The following is a 24,020-nucleotide window of genomic DNA, read 5'->3' on the forward strand; positions in this document are numbered from 1 at the left end:
GCCTGTCTGGCACCGCTCCAACTACCAGACCAATTTCCCGATTTTTAAAAAAAGAATTTCCGGTCCACACCGGGTCTCATCAGTCGAGCTTGATCAAAGTGTGGTACAGCAGATGATCCATCGTGAAAGAGATTAAATCACATTGTGCAGCAAGTCTGTTCAGCATTTATTCCAGGGTCTGCAGCAGGTAAGTTTCACATTTAAATCCACACACGTAGCGGATAAAACCAGATTTGAAATCTTGGTGTTCAACAGGTAAGTCTCCGATTTTCTTATATTTTCTAAATACAACTTAATCGCTTTGCAAGCTGTTCTGATTAGGACGCAAGATTAGATTTCTGAGATTGTAACGCCACACAAACTAACCACACAAGCTCAAGATATAGAAGTTTAATATGGTGCCTATTAATGCTGGTGTGGACTTAACCTCTAAAGGATACCAGTACACAAGCATGGTCTTACTGGTTTATGCATGTTACCATTGTTTACAAAGTCACAACAAAGTTTATGTTCAGAATCAGTCTGATCCAGTCAGTCGTTTTCTAGTGCTCAATATCTGTACATCTGTACATCTGTATATCAAGCTGTCAGCTTGGTGTGGATGATGAAGAAGCAACACCACTACTTTTTTCTTTTTTTTCCAGGGTCTTTTTTTTTTTTAGTTGTTTTTATTCATGTTGATGAATGACTTGAAAGAAAAAAAAAACGAAGGTTATTGCAGTTGGTGAGAATTAGTTGGGGCATGGTGAATGTCAGGGTGTGACTTTATTGGAGCGGTAGCAGTTTAATGTCAAATAGTCCACCAAGCAGAGAAGCAATGTGGTACACATCCTCCAGTTTACTCGGAGAATTTAAAGTTCTGCCAGTTGGCCGAGCTGAAGGAGGATTAACCCACATTTTCCATACTGAACTCTAACTTTGCTTTAGTTGAATTTTCTTCAAGGTTTATTATGGAAAAAAACTTAATTTCCTTTGTAACTTTTCTGATGTAATGTGGTTAGCGCTCCGTGTGCAGTTTTCCATACTCTAATTACTCACAGACATAAACATGTATTTACAGGAAGAGACAAACAGACATACAATACGAAGACTTCGTACGATCCAGGCCAAGAATCTTTAAAGATTGTTCTTGCTTGTAGACCGCTACGTTTACCAGCCAATCACTGAGGGACTTAAGGATTGCAAATTATGTTGAACTACGCAGAAGCTACAACCACAGACATTTACAAGCGTTTGGCCAGTCACTAAGGGGCATCTCTTGGTTGTGAATACATTAGCATTAAATGTCTCTGCACATCAATGAGGCGCTGGAAGTCAGCCATCGGAGTTAGTAGTTTGAGTTTATCTAGCGACGTTAAAATACAGGATGTGACATCTTAATTTCAGTACTCTGCAAGGACCAATATTCAGTATTACCTATGTTATCAAGTGCTCAGATTATATATATATATATATATATATATATATTTTTATGGATCAAAGTTGGCTTCAAATCTTACTCATTAAATTTGGTCCGTAAGGAAATGTGATGAACTGAGCGGGACATTTTGATGACTTGAAGTTTGAATGAGAAGATGGGTTGTGCCTGTATTTCTGCTAATTAAGCACTAAACAGGTATTAACACGATCATTTCCCCCGTATGCATGAACGAGACCCTGAGATCCTTGAACTCTGTTCCTTGAGTCCTTTTGAGTCTGACATCAGAATTCGTTCTATCAATGCTATCAAGTCCTGAAGTACACCAGTGGATGGTTTGCAGAAATCCAGTGTATTCTTTGTATGCATGTCTCTGAGTCATGACTGTGATGGCTTTACATCATGGTCGTTTGGTGGAGATGTACATGCTATGTGATGCTATGATTAGCATGCTAGCAGTGCAGGAAGGGAGTCGTTGTCGTTGGAGGAGAGCGGGAGATTCGGTTTGGCGAAGGTGTCACCAAAAAAACTGTTTGTTTTGGTTTCGTGTTTGTGCTCAAGGGCGACATCTACTGGATGCACATTCTTCATACCTGTCTTCTTGAATAGAATAATATAAACACAGCGACTACACAAGAATAATTTCCTATTAATTAATAGAACAAGACAAATCTTTCATTTGTAACATCTCCAGGCTAAAACACAATCTCATCACAAATGACACATCTTTCTCCCACTTCATGCGGAGCTGACTCCAACAATAATTCAAAACACATTTTAATTAAAAAAGTTCACTTTATTTAAATATCTAAAATAAAAAATAGCCATGTCACTTACACATCTTCCTGTACACCACTGCCTTTTTCACATCAGTAATCATTTTTAAAGTAGTTCTTAATACTGGAAGGGAAGAGTAAGGGACACAGGTAGGAAATATTAAAGAGTAACTTTCACATTACTAATAGTTCGTAGATACATTGCCCCCCAGTTAACTTCAACTAGACAGTATAAATTACAAAAAAAAAAAGCATTGACTATCAAGTCAATGCTGAAGAAAGCCTTCATTTTACAAGTCTAGATAGTCATAGCCATTATGTTCAAATGTATTTTTAAAAGGAATAATGAGATTAAAAATAATTCACACAATGGCGAGACCCACAGTAATGTGTTCATGTCAAGTCATGTTCTGAGACAACAGTCAATTATAAACGTATATACAGACTTTTCCTACTGGCATTTCAGCTGCCAGAGTCGGATCGGACATTTCTGACAGGCATTGGATGTCTTAGCATCAGACGACATTTGCAAAACTAGAACATCGCTCACGTTAAGTGACGAAGTTCAGTTTGAGAAAATAACCATTTTAAATGTACATACAGTACTATCAGGTATCGATCGGTTTGAAAGATACTGAAGTTCATACATTATTTTACTCTGCAGTACATTATCCTACAATCTACAGGATTGTAGGAATACTTGGATTAAATATGGGTTACCAAGTAATATCTAAAAGTGTTTCTTTTTTTTTTAACTTTGTGTTGACAGTATGTCAGAAAAGAGTTATATTTTCCAAACATTTATTTTCTCCATATTCTCGCCTCAAGGCTGAAATTTCACACCTTTTTTATTACTGACTTTAGTCTTGAAATTCTAAAATGCAGCATGCAACTTTATCAAAACACGTGATGGAAGAAAAAAAACTGTTCCTAAATAGTTTAATCTCGCAATGACATCTTTTAATATTTAACTCCCGGCAGCCAACATGGAGCATGATGTGGTTTCTACCACTTAAACAAAGACCCCTGTTTCGGTCAGGCTGCTTCTTATTGTAGCAAAATGTTTAACGTATGTTTTTAAAATCATCTTAAAAAACAAACAAAAAGAAAAGGTAAAACATGATCCTGTTAGCTCTTAATCCAGGAGTTACAAATATAGGTGTTATTGTTATAAACGAGCTTGTTGGATTGTGGTTGGTCTAAAGCAGTTTAATTTAAATTAATTTAAATTAATTTAAATTAAACTCAATTAAATTTAAATTTAAGTTAAATGTCAGGTCAGAATGAAACAATAAATTGGACTGATCTTGATTCTTTTCCACTTATTTGTGGAGATAATTCAGAAGTGGACTCACTGAGTCGGTGGCCAACTATTAACGCTATTAGCTAATTAGCTAATGTCAAAACAACAATTTATCAGCAGTATCTGAAACAATCGGGGAGTCAAAGGAGGCGTTGGACAGTTTTCTTGGGGAAAAAAATCAGTTAAGTTTTGTCAACCTAATGCTGTGATTGGCCATGTGTGTAGACGTGTTAAAGTAGGTGAGGTTTTAAGTTATGTCTACACACAACTGCTCGCACTATTCAATATGCCAAGACATCGTGGTTGGCGAGCATGGCGATCCCAGAGGCTTTCCTTTCTGCCCTTTTAGTGCAGTTAAAAAAAAGAGCTAACGAGGATTTACGCCTTTATCAGACAACTATTTTTTCATAACATCTATAAACGTGAATCTGGATCTGGATGCTGTATCTGTCGGACCCAGACGAGATTCTTTTTTAGTCATTCAGTAGTCCGTCTGTGGAGTTTTGAATTTGGTTGAAAGCAGGAAAACCGTTCATTTTTGGGGCTAACGAGGTTTTTACTGAAATGCAAAAACAATCTATAACTTAAGATGACCAAGTCAAATTGCATCTGATGTTTCTAGTCACTGTTGATAATAACAATTACAGGCTGTCGTGACCTGGTTATCCCTTATCTGCTATCCTGATATCCACTTGCTGTGCAGGAAGCCTGTAAAATATTAATCGTTTCCCCTCGAGGCTTGATTGTGTCAGATAATAGCTGATAGGCTCAAACACTCCTCCAGCTTACTGAGTAGTTTCATTTTGACCTGTCAAAGTAACAATCTGTTTGTAGGTTTGTAGAAGCAAAAAACAAAACAAAAAAAACCAAAATGAAAAACTGTTATATCCACATTGGGACCAGAGCCAAAAAACCAAACCGTCACACTTTCCCTCAGCGCTCTGGTGTGGAAACACTGCGACATCACAAACACAAGAGACACGGTTCATGTTCAGCCCACTCAGCGGTACCGTCCCACAGGAAGTATCTTCATACAGGTGAAGCTGTCGGGGTACTTGGACAGCACCACAGGATTTCCATCCAGTCGGACCTCATTGAGGCTTGGCCGCAGGTAGTAGGTGTTGTTCGAACGACAGAAGGTGTCAACATTGACATCAGTGATGTTGTTATTCTGGAGGAAAATGAAAACAAATGTTTAGAATATAACACAACAAATAAGTCATTTCACCTTCGTATATTTTAAGAATCAGACGTACACACCTGTAAATGTAAAGTCCGGACGCTGTCAGGTATGTGTGGAACAGCCTCTAACTCATTGTCTGCCAGGAGGAGGTTCATCAGCCTGGCCATTTTCTATTTAAAGGAAAATATCACACAATTAGACCCAGATGATTAGATAGTATTTAGACTGTGCAGCTTCTTTCAGTCTTACACTGAGGTTGCCAAACTAAACCTGTGAGCTGCTGCACAAACAAGTAACACCAGGATGCGTCGACAGAGTTTGAAGTTGACACTTGTTGAATCTCACTTTTTGGACAAGAACGATTTGAACTAGCTCAACAGCAGTGACGAATGCAGCTTCACGTGAGTCTTTCCTGTTATTGTTTTCTCCACCATTTTGGACAGCCTGTTCCATCACACGTTTACTCATTATACTTGATGTGTTTTATTCTGTTTCCACAAAGACTCAAATACTGGTACATACGTGGCAATGCCATAATCATGATCACATTGCTGAGCAGAACTTTTTATTATCTTGATTTAATTTGCGTCTCTTCCTCGATAACTCGCCAGCGCCGCGCTAAAGGATCGGTTTTAATTTGTAAAAACGCCTTGATTTGTCTCCTTCGTTGCAGTAGATCACGTTTGTATATTACCACTTGAAAATGTGTGGAGAGGCGTCGACGTGTACCTTGAAAGCGTTGGCCTTGACGCCCTTTGTTTTTAAGAGGTTGTGGTTGGCGTTGAAGGATTTTAGTTTGGCAGGGAGCATGGGAAGTTTGACCAGTCTGTTCTCAGCCAGAGACAACTCCTCCAGTAGTGTTAGCTTAGAGAAGGCGCCGTCGTCGATCTCCGAGATCAGGTTACCCGTCAGATCAATCCTCTTCAGAGTCACTGTTGATCGAACGGGTAAAGAAACAAGTTATTTGACTCCTTATAACTAAATGACATCTTTGCTGTTAGAGCTCACATCAGCACTTTTCAGTACAAACAAAAAACAAACATATAGAAGCAGGTAGGAAAAGAACACTTAATGGATGGACCAGAAATATTAAAGCCTGATATTTAGGGACAATAATTGGCCCAGTAAAACATTGATCAATGGGTAGACTGGGTGGACCGTCAAAACATCAACATTTTTAATGGTGTTTTTAAAACACTCAACAGAGTCAGGAAGTAGTGAGATGGGCAGGGACTTCCAAACGCACTCGTCTCTTCGTTTACACGCTGATTCTGACATTCTGATACAGTTTCTGTACAGAGCAAAATCAATCCCTACGACGCGTCACGTGCTCCATTTACAGCACTTCCTGTCTCTTCGAACGACCAACGAACAGCAGGTAAATAATTTGAAGCTACCACGTGGTGGGATGGTGCATCCACAAGGTTGGACACCAAGGACCATCTTCCAGTTTGGATTCTACTGAACTTAAACTTTAAAGTAGATGGATTTGTATAATGTGATGCATCTGCTCGACCCAATTCTGATTTATACATCAGAACTGTTTGACCTTTGTCGGGCATTTTGAGTTCTGAGGATGGAAAAAGTTTCCACGCTTACCAATGTCTTCAAAGTCTTTGTTGCTGATCTTTTTAATCTTGTTGAAGCGAGCGTACAGGTAGGCGGTCTCTTTAGGCAGGGTTGGAACAGCGGTCATATCTGGACTGACTTCCTCACAGTACACCGAACCAGTCAGGCACACACACAGCAGGCATGTAGGGAGATCTGCAACACAAAGGCATCACAGAAACGAAGTCTGAAGCACTTGTTTTTTTTAAGGATGGAAATCATTCACGGATTGCAGAAACAACAGTTATACTTTCGACGACCGACCATTAAACCTTCACAGTTTACAAATCTTCCCAGTTCATTGATCAGTGCATGCCAGGAAAGAAAACAGCTTCTATCAAACCTTTTACATTTGAGGTAAGATTCACATAATACTGTGTACAGAAAACAGTTTAGGAAAAACCCACATTTGTGTTTGTTTTGGAAGAATTCAGTTTTACAAAATGGACAATCTTAATTAATAGCCACCAAATAAATGACGTGATTTCTTACTCGATATCGTCACGACTTTAAAGCTCACCTCCAACCCCTCCATTTCCAAAAGCAACAGCCCAGCTTAGTCTTTTTGTCCTTACTATAGAAAGAGACTACAACCTACATACTGGACTTTCTCAACTGGTACTATGTAGAGTGTGAAATTAAAAAACGATAGTAGAGTTCATATATTGTTTTATAAGGCCTGCATGGACTGGCACCAGCCCACATCCCCATTTTCCCCAGTTCCTGTTCCACTCTGTTTTATTTCTTATTCCCGGTCGGTGTACCCCGACCAAACTCCAAACTTACCCCAGTGTCGGTCACCTTAGCACCTTCAAGAACAGATACCCTTGTTGGTGTTGAAACGTGTGAAAGCAGAACTCAGCAGTACTGGTCTGCCAACGAACCCTCCCGGGTCAAATCTCTTTGAATGGCTTTTCCAGACCATTAAATCCGAAGCAGATGACGTCAAAGCAACTCAAATAAACTGGATAGAAGTTTTCAAACATGAATTTTTTTATCTAAATGTGATTCACAGGTAGACTTACAGTTATTATAGTTATTGATTTAGGACTTACCTGTGGCGTCTCCTCCCTCTGGAAGTGGGCTGTCGTCGGGTTCATCAGCGACAGGCAGGGCTCTCTGTCAGAGAAAACACACGTTCAAACAAGCAGAACAGAGAAGAAGAAATGTTCCTCATCTGATGCCGTTTGAGTTCTTTTAGAAAGATGAGAATAAATGCACATTACAGTTCCATTCATAATAAATAAAGGATTTCCTTTGTGGTTGATGGGACATCACAACAATAGCAGGTGAGTTTTAATTTAGCTGTTTGGACCTGACCCCTGCTGGTGCTGATATTCACCTGATGCATTTAGTGATGAGAGCAGGACCGACCTTTAGAGGTGAAGAAACGACCTCAAAGACTCTGAACAGTTGGATTGTTTTTGCTCACATCCGTTTGTAATGAAGTCATTTTTGTTTTTATTTGGAGTTTGCACTAACGCACTCTGATGGAGATCTCTCTCGAACTCCGCCCCCTCCTGACCCCCCCCCTCCCCCCCCTCCCCTTATCACCTCACATCCATCATCCCCCCCACCACCACTCCTCCTGGTCACACACACATCATTGTATTATCGTATGTTCATATCACCACAGTAAGTTATCGATCTGTATAATATGTACATATTCTGTATATTATCTGTACACTAGTATAAGCATTTTCTCTGCACCTTAATCTGTATATTTAATCCTCTGAATACACTTATATTTATAGCATTTATTTATGTTTATAGCATCCCAATAATCCATCCAGCCATATAGACCTAATAATTCACTTTTTCTTTAACTACATCTCTACATTTTGTAATCACTGTACATAGCACGAACTCTGCACGTTCTGCTTATTTGCACTTCTGGTGAGATGCCAAACCTCATTTCGTTCCCCAATACTTGTGTATGTGTAATGACAATAAATACTCATCTCATCTCATGATAGTCTTGATTGATCACAGGGGGGGTAGTTTCTAAATGTGTGACTTTGGTTGATAACTCAGTCAGCAAACGCTTCCTTAAATTGAACGATGGCGAGGTAAGTGAGAGAATTAAATCCGTGATGTACATTTAAAGGAAACTCTCGAACAGCTGATGATGAGTTCCTTTGGTTGACTATCATTTAAAAAGTTTTTGTTGCTGTCATAACTAAAATATTTCCACCATCACCATCTCTTGGTGATCATCTCCTCAGGATGTCAAACTCATCTGGAGGGTTGTAAGCACTAAACTCTGTTTCACGTCGAACCAATGAGACAATCGACAAACTGCGAGTTGAAATCCTGAGCTGTCAGGTCAGGTTGTTGGGCACTTAATGTTCAAACAATCACGAGCTGCTCGGGTGGGATTTATTAAAACTACCACTCCCAAAGCTGAACTGTCCGACTCAAACTAACAAAAAAAAACAAAGAAATCTTTCCAAATTGAGAAAAGGCACGTTTGCCTTTGTGGTTAACGGTTGCAGCAGAAGGTCTTCGGCCTGTCTCTAAAGGCTCTGCTGCTCGTGTATGAAAAACAGCTGTCTCTATAAAACTCAAGCAACACTTTGCAAGATTTCTCTACATCCTTATTTGTTTCTCCTCCTCTTACTCGTCGGATTCTTTGTGGCTTATTTTGGTTTCCTGAAGGTTTTTTTTACCAGACCAGACTCTGGTTTGACTTTTTCCAAAGTTTTCTTGAAGAGGTCGGTGTGGTTAGTCGAGGGTTGAGATGTGGTTGGGTTAGTTTGTTGGAAGACCAGTTTGACACCTGTGTGTGTGGTATGTGTGTGTGTGTGTGTGTGTGTAGCTGGTAGAAAACACTAAGTGGATTATTATCTTTTAGGATAAATGTGACCTGAAGTTGTAACTTTTTTTCTCGTCTCTTTTGCAGACTTTTCTCTGGGAAGACAAAGTTTGCCTTTTTATCCACATCTAAGTGTCTCTCTTATAATATTAATTGCAACAAGAGCATATAGTTTTTTATTCAATAATAAGTGAAGTGCATTGATCTTTTTTAACATCATTATTACTGCTTCATCAAAATATCCTGAAATGTTAAAAAAAGATTCAATAACAGACTGATCAACAAAAACTCAAATATTTAAATTTGATGCATTTTCAGTTCTTTATGATGTTTTCTATGTGATATCTGAGTGTTGGGTTTCTTACCCGAGCCCTCCTTGATTTCAAATAGTCAGTGAAATATCCGCTCAGCTCTCTGCCTCGTAGAGATCCAGGGATGAGTGGAGCGTCCTGGTCCAAGCTGGCCGAGGCTGCCGTCAGCCACAGCACCAGCATGCAGGTGAACAAGAGAGCCTTCATGCTGTTCACAACAGTGTGACGCTGACACACAAGCTTCCTTCAAGCCTGCAGTTCGGGTCAGCAGCTGCTCTCTGCTACAAGCCCCTGATGGGATGTGTCAAATGACTGTATTTAAAGGCTGAACCAGTAGCTTCCAGCAGACTGTTTAAGCAGAATTTATAGAGCAGAGCACTTAACCCTTCCCTGACCACCCATTAGTGTGTGAGAGAGAGAGAGAGAGAGAGAGAGAGAGAGAGAGAGAGAGAGAGAGAGAGAGAGAGAGAGAGAGAGAGAGAGAGAGAGAGAGAGAGAGAGAGAGAGAGAGAGAGAGAGAGAGAGAGAGAGAGGAGAGAGAGAGAGAGAGAGAGAGAGAGAGAGAGAGAGAGAGAGAGAGAGAGAGAGAGAGAGAGAGAGAGAGACACGGGGTGAACAAAAAAGGCACATATGGAAAAGGACAAATAGAGATGAAAGTGTGTTTTTTTTTTTTTCCTTTTAAATGTCACTTATATGTGAAGTGCAGAGGGAGCAGAAAAACGCAGAGATGACAACCACGGGGAGTTGTTTCGTCAGGAGGAATGTCTGCGAGCCTTTTCTGGCCACTCAATGACGACTTGTAATCACCAACCTGTCTTTCATGAAGCGTTTGGTCACTTTTGACAGCCATTCAAGAAAACACCAAAACCCAAGTTCTGCTTTCCTTTTTGATAAAGTGGTGAAGCTACTTTAAGTGTTGATCATTGTTTTGATGGTCCCTTGGTGCTGTTTCAGTAGAAGTGACGGTCACCAGCGTTTGTCCTGCTTTATCACAACCAAATGCAGAGTCTGTCCCGTGGAGCGAGGACATGCCCTCCAGCAGCAGCAGCAGCCTTTGATTTCCCGTCTCTCCTCCTTCCTCATGTCGAGGTGTCCTGAATGAGAATGTGCTCTTCTTCTTCTTCTTTCAACATTTCTCAGCAATTTTACCGAGTTCACCGAGTTTTAGCGACAGGTAAAATGTCTGATTCTCCTTTTTTAGAGAACGGGTGGGAATGATTTGTGCTTAATTGTTTAGTTACTGATCGCTTCTGATTGGTCGGTAGCTAAGTTGGTGTAAACTCGAGGACAAGCTGAAACTAAGCAATAACTTTAAATATCATCAATAGGTTATTTTTATTTATTTGTTTTTCAGTAAACATAGATCCACATTTCACTATCAATATCATCCGTTCAATACATGTCCCGACTTGTTTATAAATCATGTGAATTTAAGGTTTTCAGACATGTTCCCGATACCAGATAGAATATATAGAGTTGTGTTTGTCTGCTGAATGAATCATTATATATATATATATATATATATATATATATATATATATCTTCTTTCATTTGTGAAGCACTTTGTAAAAAGTGTTTTAAAAGTGCTTTATAAATAAAGACTTGTGCCGGATGATGCTCTCTGCAGATGTAAATGACCACACAGTCTTCTGCAGTTCCAGATGTGGACATGAAATCCTTAAAGATTTCTCATCTGCAACATTGTGTCTAATTGTCCTGGGTTTTATAGTTTATGGGAACATCTGTCTGAGTGGTATGCGGCGTCATTATCGATGCCTGAGAGCCAAGCGGATTCAAAGATGCGTCAGGACACTCGATTTGTGCTGAACTGTGGCCGACGGAGAAATCCTCACTGGAAAGGTTTTTATTAAATCAGACCTATTCTGAATTTTAGTTTCTGTTACATGATTTAAAAAATTTCCCATGAAATGAGAAAACATGGGAGCAGAACATGTACTATTCCTATTCCCAAAGGCTCCCAGATTTTTTTTTACATTTAAAGAGTGATGAAGTAAAACAATCTAAATCTCTCTCGTCATGTTGGCTGCATCACAACAACATCTCACCTTCCCCCATTTTACTGATTGCTTTAAAGAGGATTAATGGTCCTGATTAAAATCTACAGGCTTTTTAAAGTTAGGAAACACATCAATAAATAGTTGCTTACATGATAAACTCGAAGCTGTCTGCAGTGACTAGAAAAACAGATTTACAGGGAACTGGCAAAAAAAAAAATCTGCATGCAAGAATTTTTCCAAAACAGAAAGTCCAAGAGATTCTCAGTAATAAAACGAGGAGACACTGTTCACTCGGTCTGTTCCACAGCTGCTGAAGTCCAGCTGCTCTTGGCTTGATTTCAGCCTTGGTTGTCAAATCAGTGAGATATTGGGCTTTCCCAGAGCTGCTCTTAAGAAAAAGCTTATTTAGTGGGGGGTTGTCCCTTTTTACATGCTAAAAAAGTGAGAGAACAATGACAAGAGAAACAAGCACAGAGAAAGAGCAGAGGCTAAGGTTTAAAAGCAAAACAGTGAAATAGAAAACATGTGACTATTCCAGCGTTCGAGAAGGAGAGGGAAACGAATGGGGCCCAGATTTAAACATCCAAGGAACATGAGCCCAGACTGTTACAGGTGTGTTAGCAATTATGAACACTTTTAAACTTTTACGACTCTGGGAAGAGGGCCAGTAACTGGAGAATGTTTTTACTCTCGCTAATTTTCTATAGCAGAGGTTGGGCTGTCAAGGTGGTGAAAGTGGTATTCACAATAAGCCCGTCAATAAGGAAAAGCCACCCACAACAACAACACACATATTTCTCCTGTTATATTGACCTGCTCAATGTTTGTCATTTTTAACAACAGCTATCATGCATTTTTCTACCAAATAGAATATAAGAAATTTATTATTCTCAATTCATGTTTAAAAACAAAACACCAGAGTTTGGACAAAATGGTTGCAGATAAGTAATAAAAGACCAAACAGTGAGAAGGCGGACCGAGAGGAGTGATCTCTAAATCTCCAGTTATGTAAGCGCCTTATTCCAGTAGAGTGAAAGTAATGCAACAATATTGTGCAATATTTTCAAAGATTGAGAAAGCATAATAAATGACCTCACTGTTTCAGATGTCTTTTTCCAATCGTTTTCTTTAAGTCAGGACGCTCTTGGTGTTGAACGAGAAATCGTTTTATTTTTTTTTTGATGGTTTCCTGCTCAGGCCCCAACATTTTGTTTTTCTTATAATCACTCCTGCAGTGAACTTTTTTAATTTTTTTTTGAATTTTTTCAGTTTATTTCTTCTGACAGCTGCGATTGACATGATTGTGAGCGAGGTTTCAGACTGACAGGTGTAAGCAAACAACACGTAATGGCCGACCAAAGCCAGCCTGCACAAAACAACATACGTCAGGGAATTTACTTCACACAGACACCCGATTGACTGGAAAGTAGTAAGACCACCTGGCCAGGAATTTAACAGGCCTGGTCTGCATGGGTCTGGCTGACAACTGACACGATGTAATAACCCACCACTGAGAGCTGTGTGTTTTGGTCAAGCTACCCCCTCGCTCCACGCTGTCGCCAGCAGCTGTTTCACATTTTGTATTTTTACGAAGAAACTTGTTATGTAATAAATGTTGTATGTTTTAAAGGTTTACACAAAACCAATACCTCCAGTTAGCTTATAAGGCTTCATGTGAAACCAAAATGAAAGGAATCAAAGCACCAGTGGACTCAGCCTGCTCCGGAACAGGAACGCTCTTCTGTAAAGCACCTCGAGATAACGCCATATAAATAATTTAATTTAAATAATAAATCTGTACACCTGGAGCTTTTATAACTTCTTATAAGTCATAGTTTCGTCTTTGCACTTAGTTTACTTCCTGTCCAAACCAGTCAGATAAAAACACGTTCGTGTGTAATGAGTTGTGCTAAACGCTCTGTGCAGCGGTAAGCTAGCTCGTCATGACCAAAACAACAATCGGCTCTAAAAAAAAAAAAACCCTAATTTTTCTCTCCTCATTTAAAACTGCAGAACTCATTTCAGAAAACTTAATGATACCTTGATTATGATTTTTATCATCATACATAAAATAGGACTAATCTTGTAAATCTGAGCGGCTCCTGATAGCATGCTAACATGTAGCTTTGGTAAAAGGTTCAGATAAGGAACCTGACATGCATTCACATGACTTCTGAAACTGCTTCGTCTGGAGTGACTGACCTTTGTGTTTATGTTGTGTACATGTGTTTTCTGGGTTTATTATTATTATTATTGTTAAGTATAACAGCCGTTCCCATAAAAGCTTCAGGAATGATGCAGCACAGGTTGTTCCAACTGCTCAGTTGCAAGTAATTGAATAAGTTCTTACTGTAGGTCTGCTCTTTAATCTTTTGGAAGTGTATCCCTGTGCAGACGAAGTATTTGTCAGTGGAAGTGAGTGTTTTTCCTCATGCCGAGCTTTGGTTCATTTACTGGCATTCAGCCTTGGAATTCTCTCCCAGAGGGTCGAAGGATGACCTGATAGTTTAAACAGAAAAACTGGAGCCTCCTCAAGAAGACCACCACTTTAGTTTCTAATTCCCACAATATGCAAAGCTTTTTATTTAACGCTTAGGAGCTGAATAGGATTTTTTTTTTCTGTATATTTGAGTGACATCTACTAAATTACGTTTTTATTAATCTGGTTATTTAAGCACGTTTACTTCATACCTCTGACATAATCATCATCGTGCGTGAAACAACGAATCAGCTTTAATTGGCCAGATATGTTTAACACACAGATAGACCGTGCTCACAAATGTAGACGTTAAATATTTACAATCAACTGAAAATATAAACAAGTAATTAGAGACTAATGTGTACGAGACTAAATAAGATGATAGTGTAAGAGGATGATGAAGTAAACAGGAAGAGTTCTGTTTCCTGGATAAAAACAGGAGAAACTTGAGCCCTTGGAAAAAGTCCCTTCATGTTTATTAAAATCAACCAAATCAATGAAACTTACTGCTTTTACTTTCTCAGATTACTTTGTGTGTGTGTGTTGCATCACTGTGAAGCTCTTTTTGATTATATTGCCACATCTGCAGTATGCCCACTGTCTGTGTCCTGTTCTCAGGATCAGATGCTGAGCAGATGTCGAGGATGCTCGGGGAGGAAGGCCTGGATTTAAAGTTTAATGTTGCACATACGATTTTGCCATGCAACACAAATTATGTGTAAGAGACGTCTGATAAATTATTGTAAACTTGACATGCGCAGGTGCAGAAATTTATGTCGGAGCTTAGACCGCAGCATGTTTTCAATTACCTTCCTATAATTTTGATATGACAGCGATCCCACGCCAGAATCTGCTCTTGTTTCAATTTAGAAGAATATCTACTCGCTGAGTTTGGATGTGTATTGTTTTTATTACCTGAGCAATTCAGGTTATTCATTTGCCTTCAAGGTCAATCTACGTTTTCATTCATTCATGTGTTTATCTATATACTGTATATTAAAGGCTGTTTCAGAGCAGAGACTCGCCTCAGACTCACCTGTGTTGGATTATAAAGGAGCTGTGGTTGTGGACATGTCTGCTGTTGGTGTGTCGCTGCTGACTGTTTACTGTAGACAACCCTTCACATACTGTAAGCCTGGGAGCATGAGCTTTACTATCTGAGCAGTAAAACAAGCAAGGACCTCACTTCAATGGCCAGATCTCTGTTGCTGTTGTTGGATGTTATCAAAAATAAAAGTAGAAATTGGAATTCTGAATGCAAACGCTGCAAGTACAGATTAATTAGCTACTGTATATAAGATACATTGATATTAATTCAACTTTAATCTGATGATTTATGTGTGAATTGTCACATATTTTTCTGCTTTTCAAATGTGATCGCTGTCTGATATGTTTCACAGAAACCCCACGAAAAACTATGAAACCTGTTAAAAGAATAAATAAAAAAGTAAAATCCAAATTTCTTCAAGAGAAAGAAACCAGAAGAAGAAAACGAGTTCTACATTAAGGAGTGCTTTAAGTACTATTTTTCACTTGTATAAAAAAAAGTAATCCTACATTTCCCATGAATTCAACAAATAAAGGTTTTTATTTCTAAACAATATCCGAAGAAAAAAAAAAGTCCAGATTATTTCAGGTATGAGTTACTCTCCTGATATGATAATCCATCAACCAAAAACGTATCTTTAAAGAGTGTGAGCAAATTACATGGTAAATATTATCAAATCACACGTCTCTACATTGGAAGGATTCACGACACTTCAAATTCTGGGTCAAGACGCAGCGGCTCCAAGTTAGCCAACATGCAAGTGCATGTTTTTACTGTCCTACTCATTTAGCAGCCAAGTGCACAAGAGATCCAGGAACTGAGCTGGTGACTCGACCTGTCTAACCTATCGAGTACATCAGGAGGCCGATTGTGTCTGCTGCATGTTCTCACACAATCATTGTTCTGAGTGATTATGAGGACGTAGCATACTGAGTATTTACAAAACTGCTGCTGCTGCAGTTGTATTGAAAGTAATGGGACATTTTTGGAATAGCTTTTATGCTAGCTGCCAAAGTTTGGCAAATAAAAGCAGGTCTTTGGTTCTTCCTGTGCGGTTTCAGGTCAGGGTTTGTGTGTTGATGAGGGTCTCTGTTGGTGCTGGACAAGAGACCGACTCTGATTACACTGTCAGTTGAGACACGGCGGCTTGGCGTAAAGCGGTTTGAGACATACGGATAGTATTACAGGCTGAGTGTGCGGTGGTATTGGATAGTCTTCTGTTCTCTGATGACTACTGGATTTGTTATCCAAGCATTCCTGAGATTTTCCTTTTCCCAGACAGAAACGAAGGTACAGTTAAGCAATGGCTCAAAAGGTGATTCATGCTGAATTGGCATTTCACGATCTAGATCTCGTACTGTTATTCTTGTGAACCCCTGGTGTGTTCAAAGCGATTCGTTGGACTTGAAGCTCTCTTACTGAAAACTAGACTACACTTTTTGTGACTTGGACCCTGAAGACAGATTTTAAAATGTGGGGGCTCATTGTCTTAATTCTTCTTTTTTTAAAATGCTTGTTGGTTTGACATCAAATAGGCAACAAAAATTAACTTTTAAGGAGCTTCTTAAAGGAAGAATGTGCGACATTGTACATATACAATCCAGTATAGCTAACTGCCAAAGTTAGTTATGCTAACTTTAGCAGTTAGCATAAAAGCAGTCATAACATCTGACTCTTGACTGGGGAGTCCAGAGCAGGAGAATAACATACTCTACTCCCCGCTTATTTGAGTGTCACGTAAGCTTTTTTAAATCATGGTCATTCTGTATAAATGTACATGCAATGCCCGCGTTAGCATGCTAGCACAATAATGTAGCTTGAGACCAGGACCATTTTGTCTACCGGTCGCTCATAGTGCTTAATTATGGTTCCATCCAATGGGACGGCTCCTCTGTGAAGATGCGACGGGTTGGACTGCAGAAGTTAGAACTGTGTCCACTGACAGGCAGGTCATGTGTCCACGTTGTTTCAGCAGTCGCTGTGCAGGTTGTAGCAAAGGGTGAGTTCATCGTTTAGCGTTGTTTAGTAATTGGAACATTTTGTTTTTTGATTTTGTTATTGTTGAGGAAAAAACGTTGTTCATGGTAACTGTATGCAGACCATGTTTGAGAGGATGAATCCTTCTCCAGGCGTACAGTAGCTCACTCTGTCTTTCCCCCGACAACAAGATACAGCTCATCTTTGTTTTTGTTAGTGGCTAAAGTCAATGTGTTTTTCATGCGTTTGTGGAGACAGGGGAGTTCTTGAGAGTTCCCATGTTAATGTAATCATGCCTGTTTAAATAGGACATTGTGGTCTTGAAGGTTTCCCTCTAGCTACTGTGATGAAGAGAACATCTCCATCTGGATGAAATCAGTTTTTATTGGACTGCTCTACAAACGCTCTTCCTTTAGGATAGCTACCGGCTAAGATAACAGCTTCTCACTTTGTCTATATGTCTCTGTCATGTTAGCTCTCTGATCGTTCCGAGCCCCTTCGCAAATACTGATTCAAACCCTGAACACTTTTTTAGACTACCCTTTGAAATCCAGAAGGATCAAATTATTTTTTATATTCAAACGTGGGACCAGTAAAAGATAATCTAGATATACAACAGTCCTTGCACAGTTTTTTTCCCCCTTCAGATTTATGCAGTTTAATTTTCAACATCTGGAAATCAATTCATAAAAAACTTCATGATCATTCACTGACATTCAGCCAAAAAACAACAGAGTACACTTTTATGGACTTTGAATTCAGCAAGTGTAACTCTTAACTTTTAGAAAAGCAGAAGGGCAGAATTATGGATCACATAGATTTAGAAGAAACCGATTTGTTGTCATCTTCTGTTTCCAGGTCACTTGAAAAGAAACAGAAACAAACCTGGAGTTCTGTTTGCACTTGATTATACTGGAGTCATGACAGTTTTAAAGGACAAGCCCATATTTGCACTCCCAAACACTTCTGGTTTATCCTGCATGCATTCAGATAAAGAAATCTAAATGAACCTCTAAATGGAATTAAGTAAATCATAATTAAAAATTGTCCCAAGTGTCGGACGTCGTCTTCTCGTACAGAATTAAAAACCAAAGCAGACTGACTGAATCTAAAGACAAGCAGGACACAACTGCAACCTGATCTCATTGAATTCAATGACAACATGAGACCTGTAGATGAGTGTATGTTTTAATACAGCAAGATGCTCATTCCCTAAAAATGTGGTCCCATTTAAAGTAAAGCCAATGAAGCAAGACTTCAGTTTTAGCTTCTAATCTGAATTATGTATTTAATACGGAAAATGTAATTCAACATAGTTTCAATACAGAGCGTGAAATTGAAATTATTTCCAGCTCTTGTCCCGAGTTAGGGGTAAACAAACAGAGTGGAGTTAGTAGTGAGTGATGCAACAAAATTATTAGAATTGGTTTTAAATTTTAGCCTAAGTAAAGATGACCCAACCCAGAGTGAATATTGATGCCACGTGCAGATCGAATCTGATTAGCAGTGGAATATTTGTTAATAATCAGGTTCTTTGTAATTTAGTATTTACAAATGACTTTTTAAATGCTGCAAGTTAGGCTACAGTCTCTCTTTGTTCTCCCTCATTCACACACACACACACACACACACACACACACACACACACACACACACACACACACATTCTCTCTTTTTCAAACAACCACACACACACACATGTACACAACATCTTTCATACACATTTATCATATGTCAGAATTTTCCACTCCAGAGCCAGACAGCAATTGGCTCCTTGGCGACGTTGCTCGTTTTTCATGTCAAGCTGTTCCCTGCAGAAAGCATCACTGCTGGGATTCTCTCACATTAACAAACAGGCCTTTCAGTTCTTCTTCTAAACATTTTAATTTCAATTGGCCTTATTTAGCTTTGGCTCCGCTCTGGATGAGTTAGTGGTGTATGTTTTAGGTTTTTTTTTTGTGTGTGTGTGTGTGTAAATGGGTGTGTGGGTGAGTTTCTGGACAGTGCGTTATGTGTTGAGTGACTGCTGACGGACTAAATGTCCAATTTTCTCCCAACTCTTGAGAGTTTTCTTCCCGTGAATTGGCATCCTCAAGTGTTTGACTCGTCTCTGAGAGTGTCTGGCGCAGTCTTGGGAGACTTGTGCCTCATTATTTGTTCTGGTTCGTTTGCGGTGACCATGCAGGATTTTTCAAACACGTGTTGATGAGCTGGTTTAAAAGGCTTTTAATTGGGCAACATCCCTGCAGGGGACTTTTAACTATCTGATATATTTGTTTTTAATGCATAGACCTGAATCTTATCCTGCATGTTTTTAAGGTACCAAAACTTTCATCAGTTAAAATACTTTTCTCGTTTGTCCTTTGGGCCGTCCCTCCACCTCAACCAACTATTGAAGAGGACTAGATATCACCTGTTATCTTCTCATACTGTCCTCTTGTTGTTATTTTGAATACTCTGTAATTATGGTTAATATCATGGACCATGATCCCCCTTTTTTTTTTATTTTCTTTTTTTTTTTTACGCCACTAAATTTCAACACTAAAACGAGTTCTCCACTGTATGCCAACTTTGTTCCTTTTGTCCGCTCCCAGTTGGGTGGCTGCTGCCATAGACTAACATGTAGCATGTAGCATGTAGCATGTAGCGTAACCATCTCCATGACATGATCAGCTTATCAGCTCTTTATTTCAAAGATGCTATAGCTGAAAAAAGAAGTGACGATTGAATCCCAAAAAAAAAAAAAAAGATTTTCAGGCCAAAAATAGAAACTTTGAATACATGGATGAATTCATCAATCACTTAATATGTATTTAAGTTGCCTCAATACAGAACACGTTATATCTCAAGACACTTAACAAAAAGCAGGTAAAAGACCTTACTCATTGTTATATTTTCGAGTAAGACCCAACATGAATCCATAAGAGTCAGAACTTCTGGTCAATCCACAACGACGACGTACAGCCGAAACTGTGCTGGGCTTCAAAAGTGGGATAGAGGGAGACGCTGGAAGAATGATGGGGAATTAAGTTCCAGACAGCCAGATGATCAGTCAGTGTAATACAAATCCCAATGTCGTTAATTTAATGACAAATCTTTCAAAAGGAATTTGCTTTGTGAGCTTTGATCATTCTTGATCTGCGGACGGGAGAGCTGGTGCAGCTTTTTATGGAAACGTTGAGATACCAGAGAAAATATCTTTTAAAGATGGAACATAGGTTTTCAATGCAAATGCCGACATTACCCTTACTGGAAATGTAATGGGATTAAAGAGGTGTTGTGGAAGAGTATTTCAGTTGCCTTGAATTCATTAGTAAGTTGTGGAGTGATGGATGAGGTTTTCAGATCTCCTGTTATATGGGCGGCTGAATCAGTAGTAATGCCTAATGGCTCTACCATTGCCCACTTTGTCCTTAGTTTATACTTGTGAAACTTGAGCCCCTTCTTGGCACACTCTGTTGGCCTCCAACCAGCTTCTTCCAGACTCGCAGCATAATCAAAGTCATTCACGAGATCCTATTAAGAAAAGCGTCAAATAAATGATTAGAAATGGCATACATCACGACGTGTCTCCCGACCGTACTTTGATGCAAAACATTGCTGACACCCAAATACCTAATTATCATCAAACTCAAGTTTAGCTACATTTATCCTCATTTTCCTCGTTGTTGTCTCGATACACCTTAAAATGAAAGCTAAACTCCTTCAGCTGACAGTTCAGAACTAGATTCAATAGATGGATAAAAGTCGATCCTCGTTTGTGCAATCCATTCATCGAGCTGAGGGTACAAGCTAAGCTAGATGTACCTTATTGATCCCATCAGAGGGAATTTACATGTTGTTGTTGATGATATATTGTGTGGAATGGACTCTTAGCATGGGAAGCTGCATTTAAAAGGTAAGGGAGAAGAAGGAGGAAGAATCAAAGAAGCTTTGAGGAGGAATCCTTATCTGTTGTTTTTGGGTTTAAATGATTAGACTTGTAGTGGGAGACCACTTCTTTATCTTCCCAGGCTGCTAAACAACAAAGTGGACTCAATAAATCCAACACACTTTATGGTGTTTACCTAAAAGAAGAAGGAATAAAGAAGTGTCCAGCAGCTCTTCTTCCTTTCAGTTTATTGAGTCATGTTGAGGAGGAGCTGACTTAATGATTAAAGTGAGTAAAAAAAACGAGACTGGCTGAAACAGTCTTTCAAGGAGTGTTTCATCATCTTCACTACATAGATTTCAGTGAAGCAGCAAAGCATGGCAAAGCATTCACAAATATTTCTTATATTAAATTTAGTATTTTTGGTTGTAGAGTTGAACTGACCTGCCAGTTAAAAAGGGGAAGGAAATTATTTGATCTTAATGTAAATGTGGTTTTGTCATTTACCTTGAAGAAATTCATACTAACTTCTATCCACCCATCTATCATCTATCCATTCATTTATCATCTATCCATCCATCTATCATCTATCCATCCATCCATCCATCCATTTATCCATCCATCCACCCATCTATCATCCATCTATCATCTATCCATCCATCCATCCATTTATCCATCCATCTATCCATCCATCCATCTATCCATCTATCATCTATCATCTATCTATCCATCCATCTATCTATCATCTATCCATCCATCTATCTATCATCTATCCATCCATCCATCCATCCATCTATCCATCTATCATCTATCATCTATCCATCCATCTATCTATCATCTATCCATCCATCCATCCATCCATCTATCCATCTATCATCTATCATCTATCCATCCATCTATCTATCATCTATCCATCCATCCATCCATCCATCTATCCATCTATCATCTATCATCTATCCATCCATCCATCTATCATCTATCCATCCATCCACCCATCTATCATCCATCTATCATCTATCCACCCATCTATCATCTATCCATCCATTTATCTATCATCTATCCATCCATCCATCCATTTATCATCCATCCATCTATCCATCCATCCATCCATTTATCATCCATCCATCCATCCATCCATCCATCCATTTATCATCTATCCATCCATCTATCTATCCATCCATCCATCTATCCATCTATCATCTATCCATCCATCCATCTGTCTATCATCCATCCATCTATCTATCTATCTATCTATCTATCATCTATCATCTATCTATCCATCCATCTATCTATCCATCCATCTATCCATCCATCTGTCTATCATCCATCCATCTATCCATCCATCTGTCTATCATCCATCCATCTATCATCTATCTATCCATCCATTTATCCATCCATCCAATCATCCATCCATCATCTATCCATCCATCTATCATCTATCCATCCATCTGTCTATCCATCCATCCATCCATGTTCTGTACTGTCCTTACTCCAATAAAAAAGACAAACACGCATACACACATCCCCTGAATAAGTGAGCCACTGTCTGAGCTAAATCACAAAGGTCCGGATGCATCTAACCTCACTGAACATCTCGTTCCAACATTTGAAATCATCTTCCTCATCGGGGCCACTCTGGCTGATGAGAGAGAGAGTGTCCACTCATTATTCAGTCCCCCCATGTTCAAGTGTCTTTAGGCAACATACTGAACCGAAACTGTCAAAGTGGCGAGTGACTGTGAAAGCGTTAGATTAACATGCGACTGCCATAAGTATTGTTTGATACTGATGGTTTCAATCAGTACACGAAAGACTGCGTCTCTTATTCCAGGGTCAAACCTTTCGACCTGGAAATACCGTAGAAATGCAGCATGTCCTGCAACAGTCCTGAATGAAGGAAAGTAAGAGATGACAGGAGTGATATAGAAAATGGGAGAAGGGTTGAAAGACTGGATGAAGAGGGGTAAAAGCCCTGAAGTTAGAACCATTTTCTGTGAATGTGTATGTGTGTGTGTGTGTGTGTGTGTGTGTGTGTGTGTGGCTGTGAGACGTGGCAGAATGAGGCCTGGCCAACCAGCAGATCTGTTCCATATGTTTCCTGGAGAAAGAGAAAGAGGCAGCTCCCCTCCACCCTACCCACAGAACAACAAGTCTTCAATTTAGAAGACAAAACAGTGGAGAAGCAAAGCAGCCACAGAACTGCAGGCTCGGGCTTCACTGTAGCTCCGTCTTCGTTTCTGAACACTGTAGATATCCATTACAGGTAGACATGGATCAGATTAATGCAGCCGGCAGAGTCTGCTGAGAGCCGACTGCTGTTTGACAGGGCCCCCCCCCCCCCCCCCAAAGAGACCGGGAGGGCAAAGTAAACCCTCAAAGACTGTCACGCTTTTACACGCTTTCATCACGTTCATCACATTCATCATTCTTGAATGTGTTTCTCCACTGATTGAATAAGTTTTGTCAGCATGGAAGCTCTTCTTTTCCCCCAGCGTTACTAATCAGCACCTCCCAAAAATATACGTTGCCATTGACCAGCAGATGAAGATCTCAACGGCACGCGGTCCGGGCAGAATCTGTGAAATACCTGCGAATTTAAATCCTGGTCCAGAGTTGATAAAAGCACTCTTATTGTGTTGAGGTTTACAAACACAGTTTGGCTTTTTGCCCCCTTACAGTTGACCGGCTTCGTACGGCAAAAGAAAATAATAATAAAATCATCATTTTTTAAATGTGCATGAGATCCGGAGTCAGGATCACTGGACTGATGTCTCGTCTCTCACTGCGTCTGGATTGAGCTCTGAGGTGATGAATTCAAATTGAACCTGTTGTTTTTGATAGTTATGTCCATGTTCTCCTGCACTCTTAGTTTTGGATCGCCGTGTTGCGCGTTAAAATGAACCTCAGCACAGATCTGCTGTGATGGTGGCAGAATATCGAGTGGAAGATTCAAACGTGGCGTTAACCGGACAGAGGACGATCAGACAGTGCAAAGAGGAACAGGAAGAGTCAAAGCAGGTTAAACGGAGGTGATCCGATCAGAGTACTGTGTGAACAAACTTTAAATATGTTAAAGAACAAATGAATTCATGAATAAACGAAGCCACTGTAAGAATAATCTAGTCTGTGAAAAGATGGATCTTTATTGTCATTGCATTTTATAAACAGCTTTTCACAGGATAATGCGTCTCCACTCTGAAGCGGGTCGAAGCCG

At 39.5% G+C, this 24,020-nt stretch overlaps 2 protein-coding genes across 2 annotated transcripts in view; one reads left to right on the plus strand and one right to left on the minus strand.

Annotated features, from left to right (window-relative positions):
- The window catches only part of cenpp (centromere protein P), a 73,778-nt gene that overhangs the window by 10,014 nt on the left and 39,744 nt on the right, over positions 1-24,020 (plus strand). The gene's annotated exons all lie outside the window — the stretch shown is intronic.
- On the minus strand, positions 2,815-10,243 carry ogna (osteoglycin, paralog a). The gene is made up of 6 exons (XM_079341513.1): positions 9,468-10,243; positions 7,343-7,406; positions 6,279-6,443; positions 5,409-5,611; positions 4,757-4,849; positions 2,815-4,667 (listed from the first exon to the last, which is right to left on the minus strand). The coding sequence occupies exons 1-6, from the start codon at positions 9,618-9,620 to the stop codon at positions 4,497-4,499; spliced, it is 849 nt and encodes a 282-aa protein (XP_079197639.1). The 5' UTR covers positions 9,621-10,243; the 3' UTR covers positions 2,815-4,496.

This window comes from Symphodus melops (assembly GCF_947650265.1).
Source record: "Symphodus melops genome assembly, chromosome: 4".
Classification (NCBI taxonomy): Eukaryota; Metazoa; Chordata; class Actinopteri; order Labriformes; family Labridae; genus Symphodus; species Symphodus melops.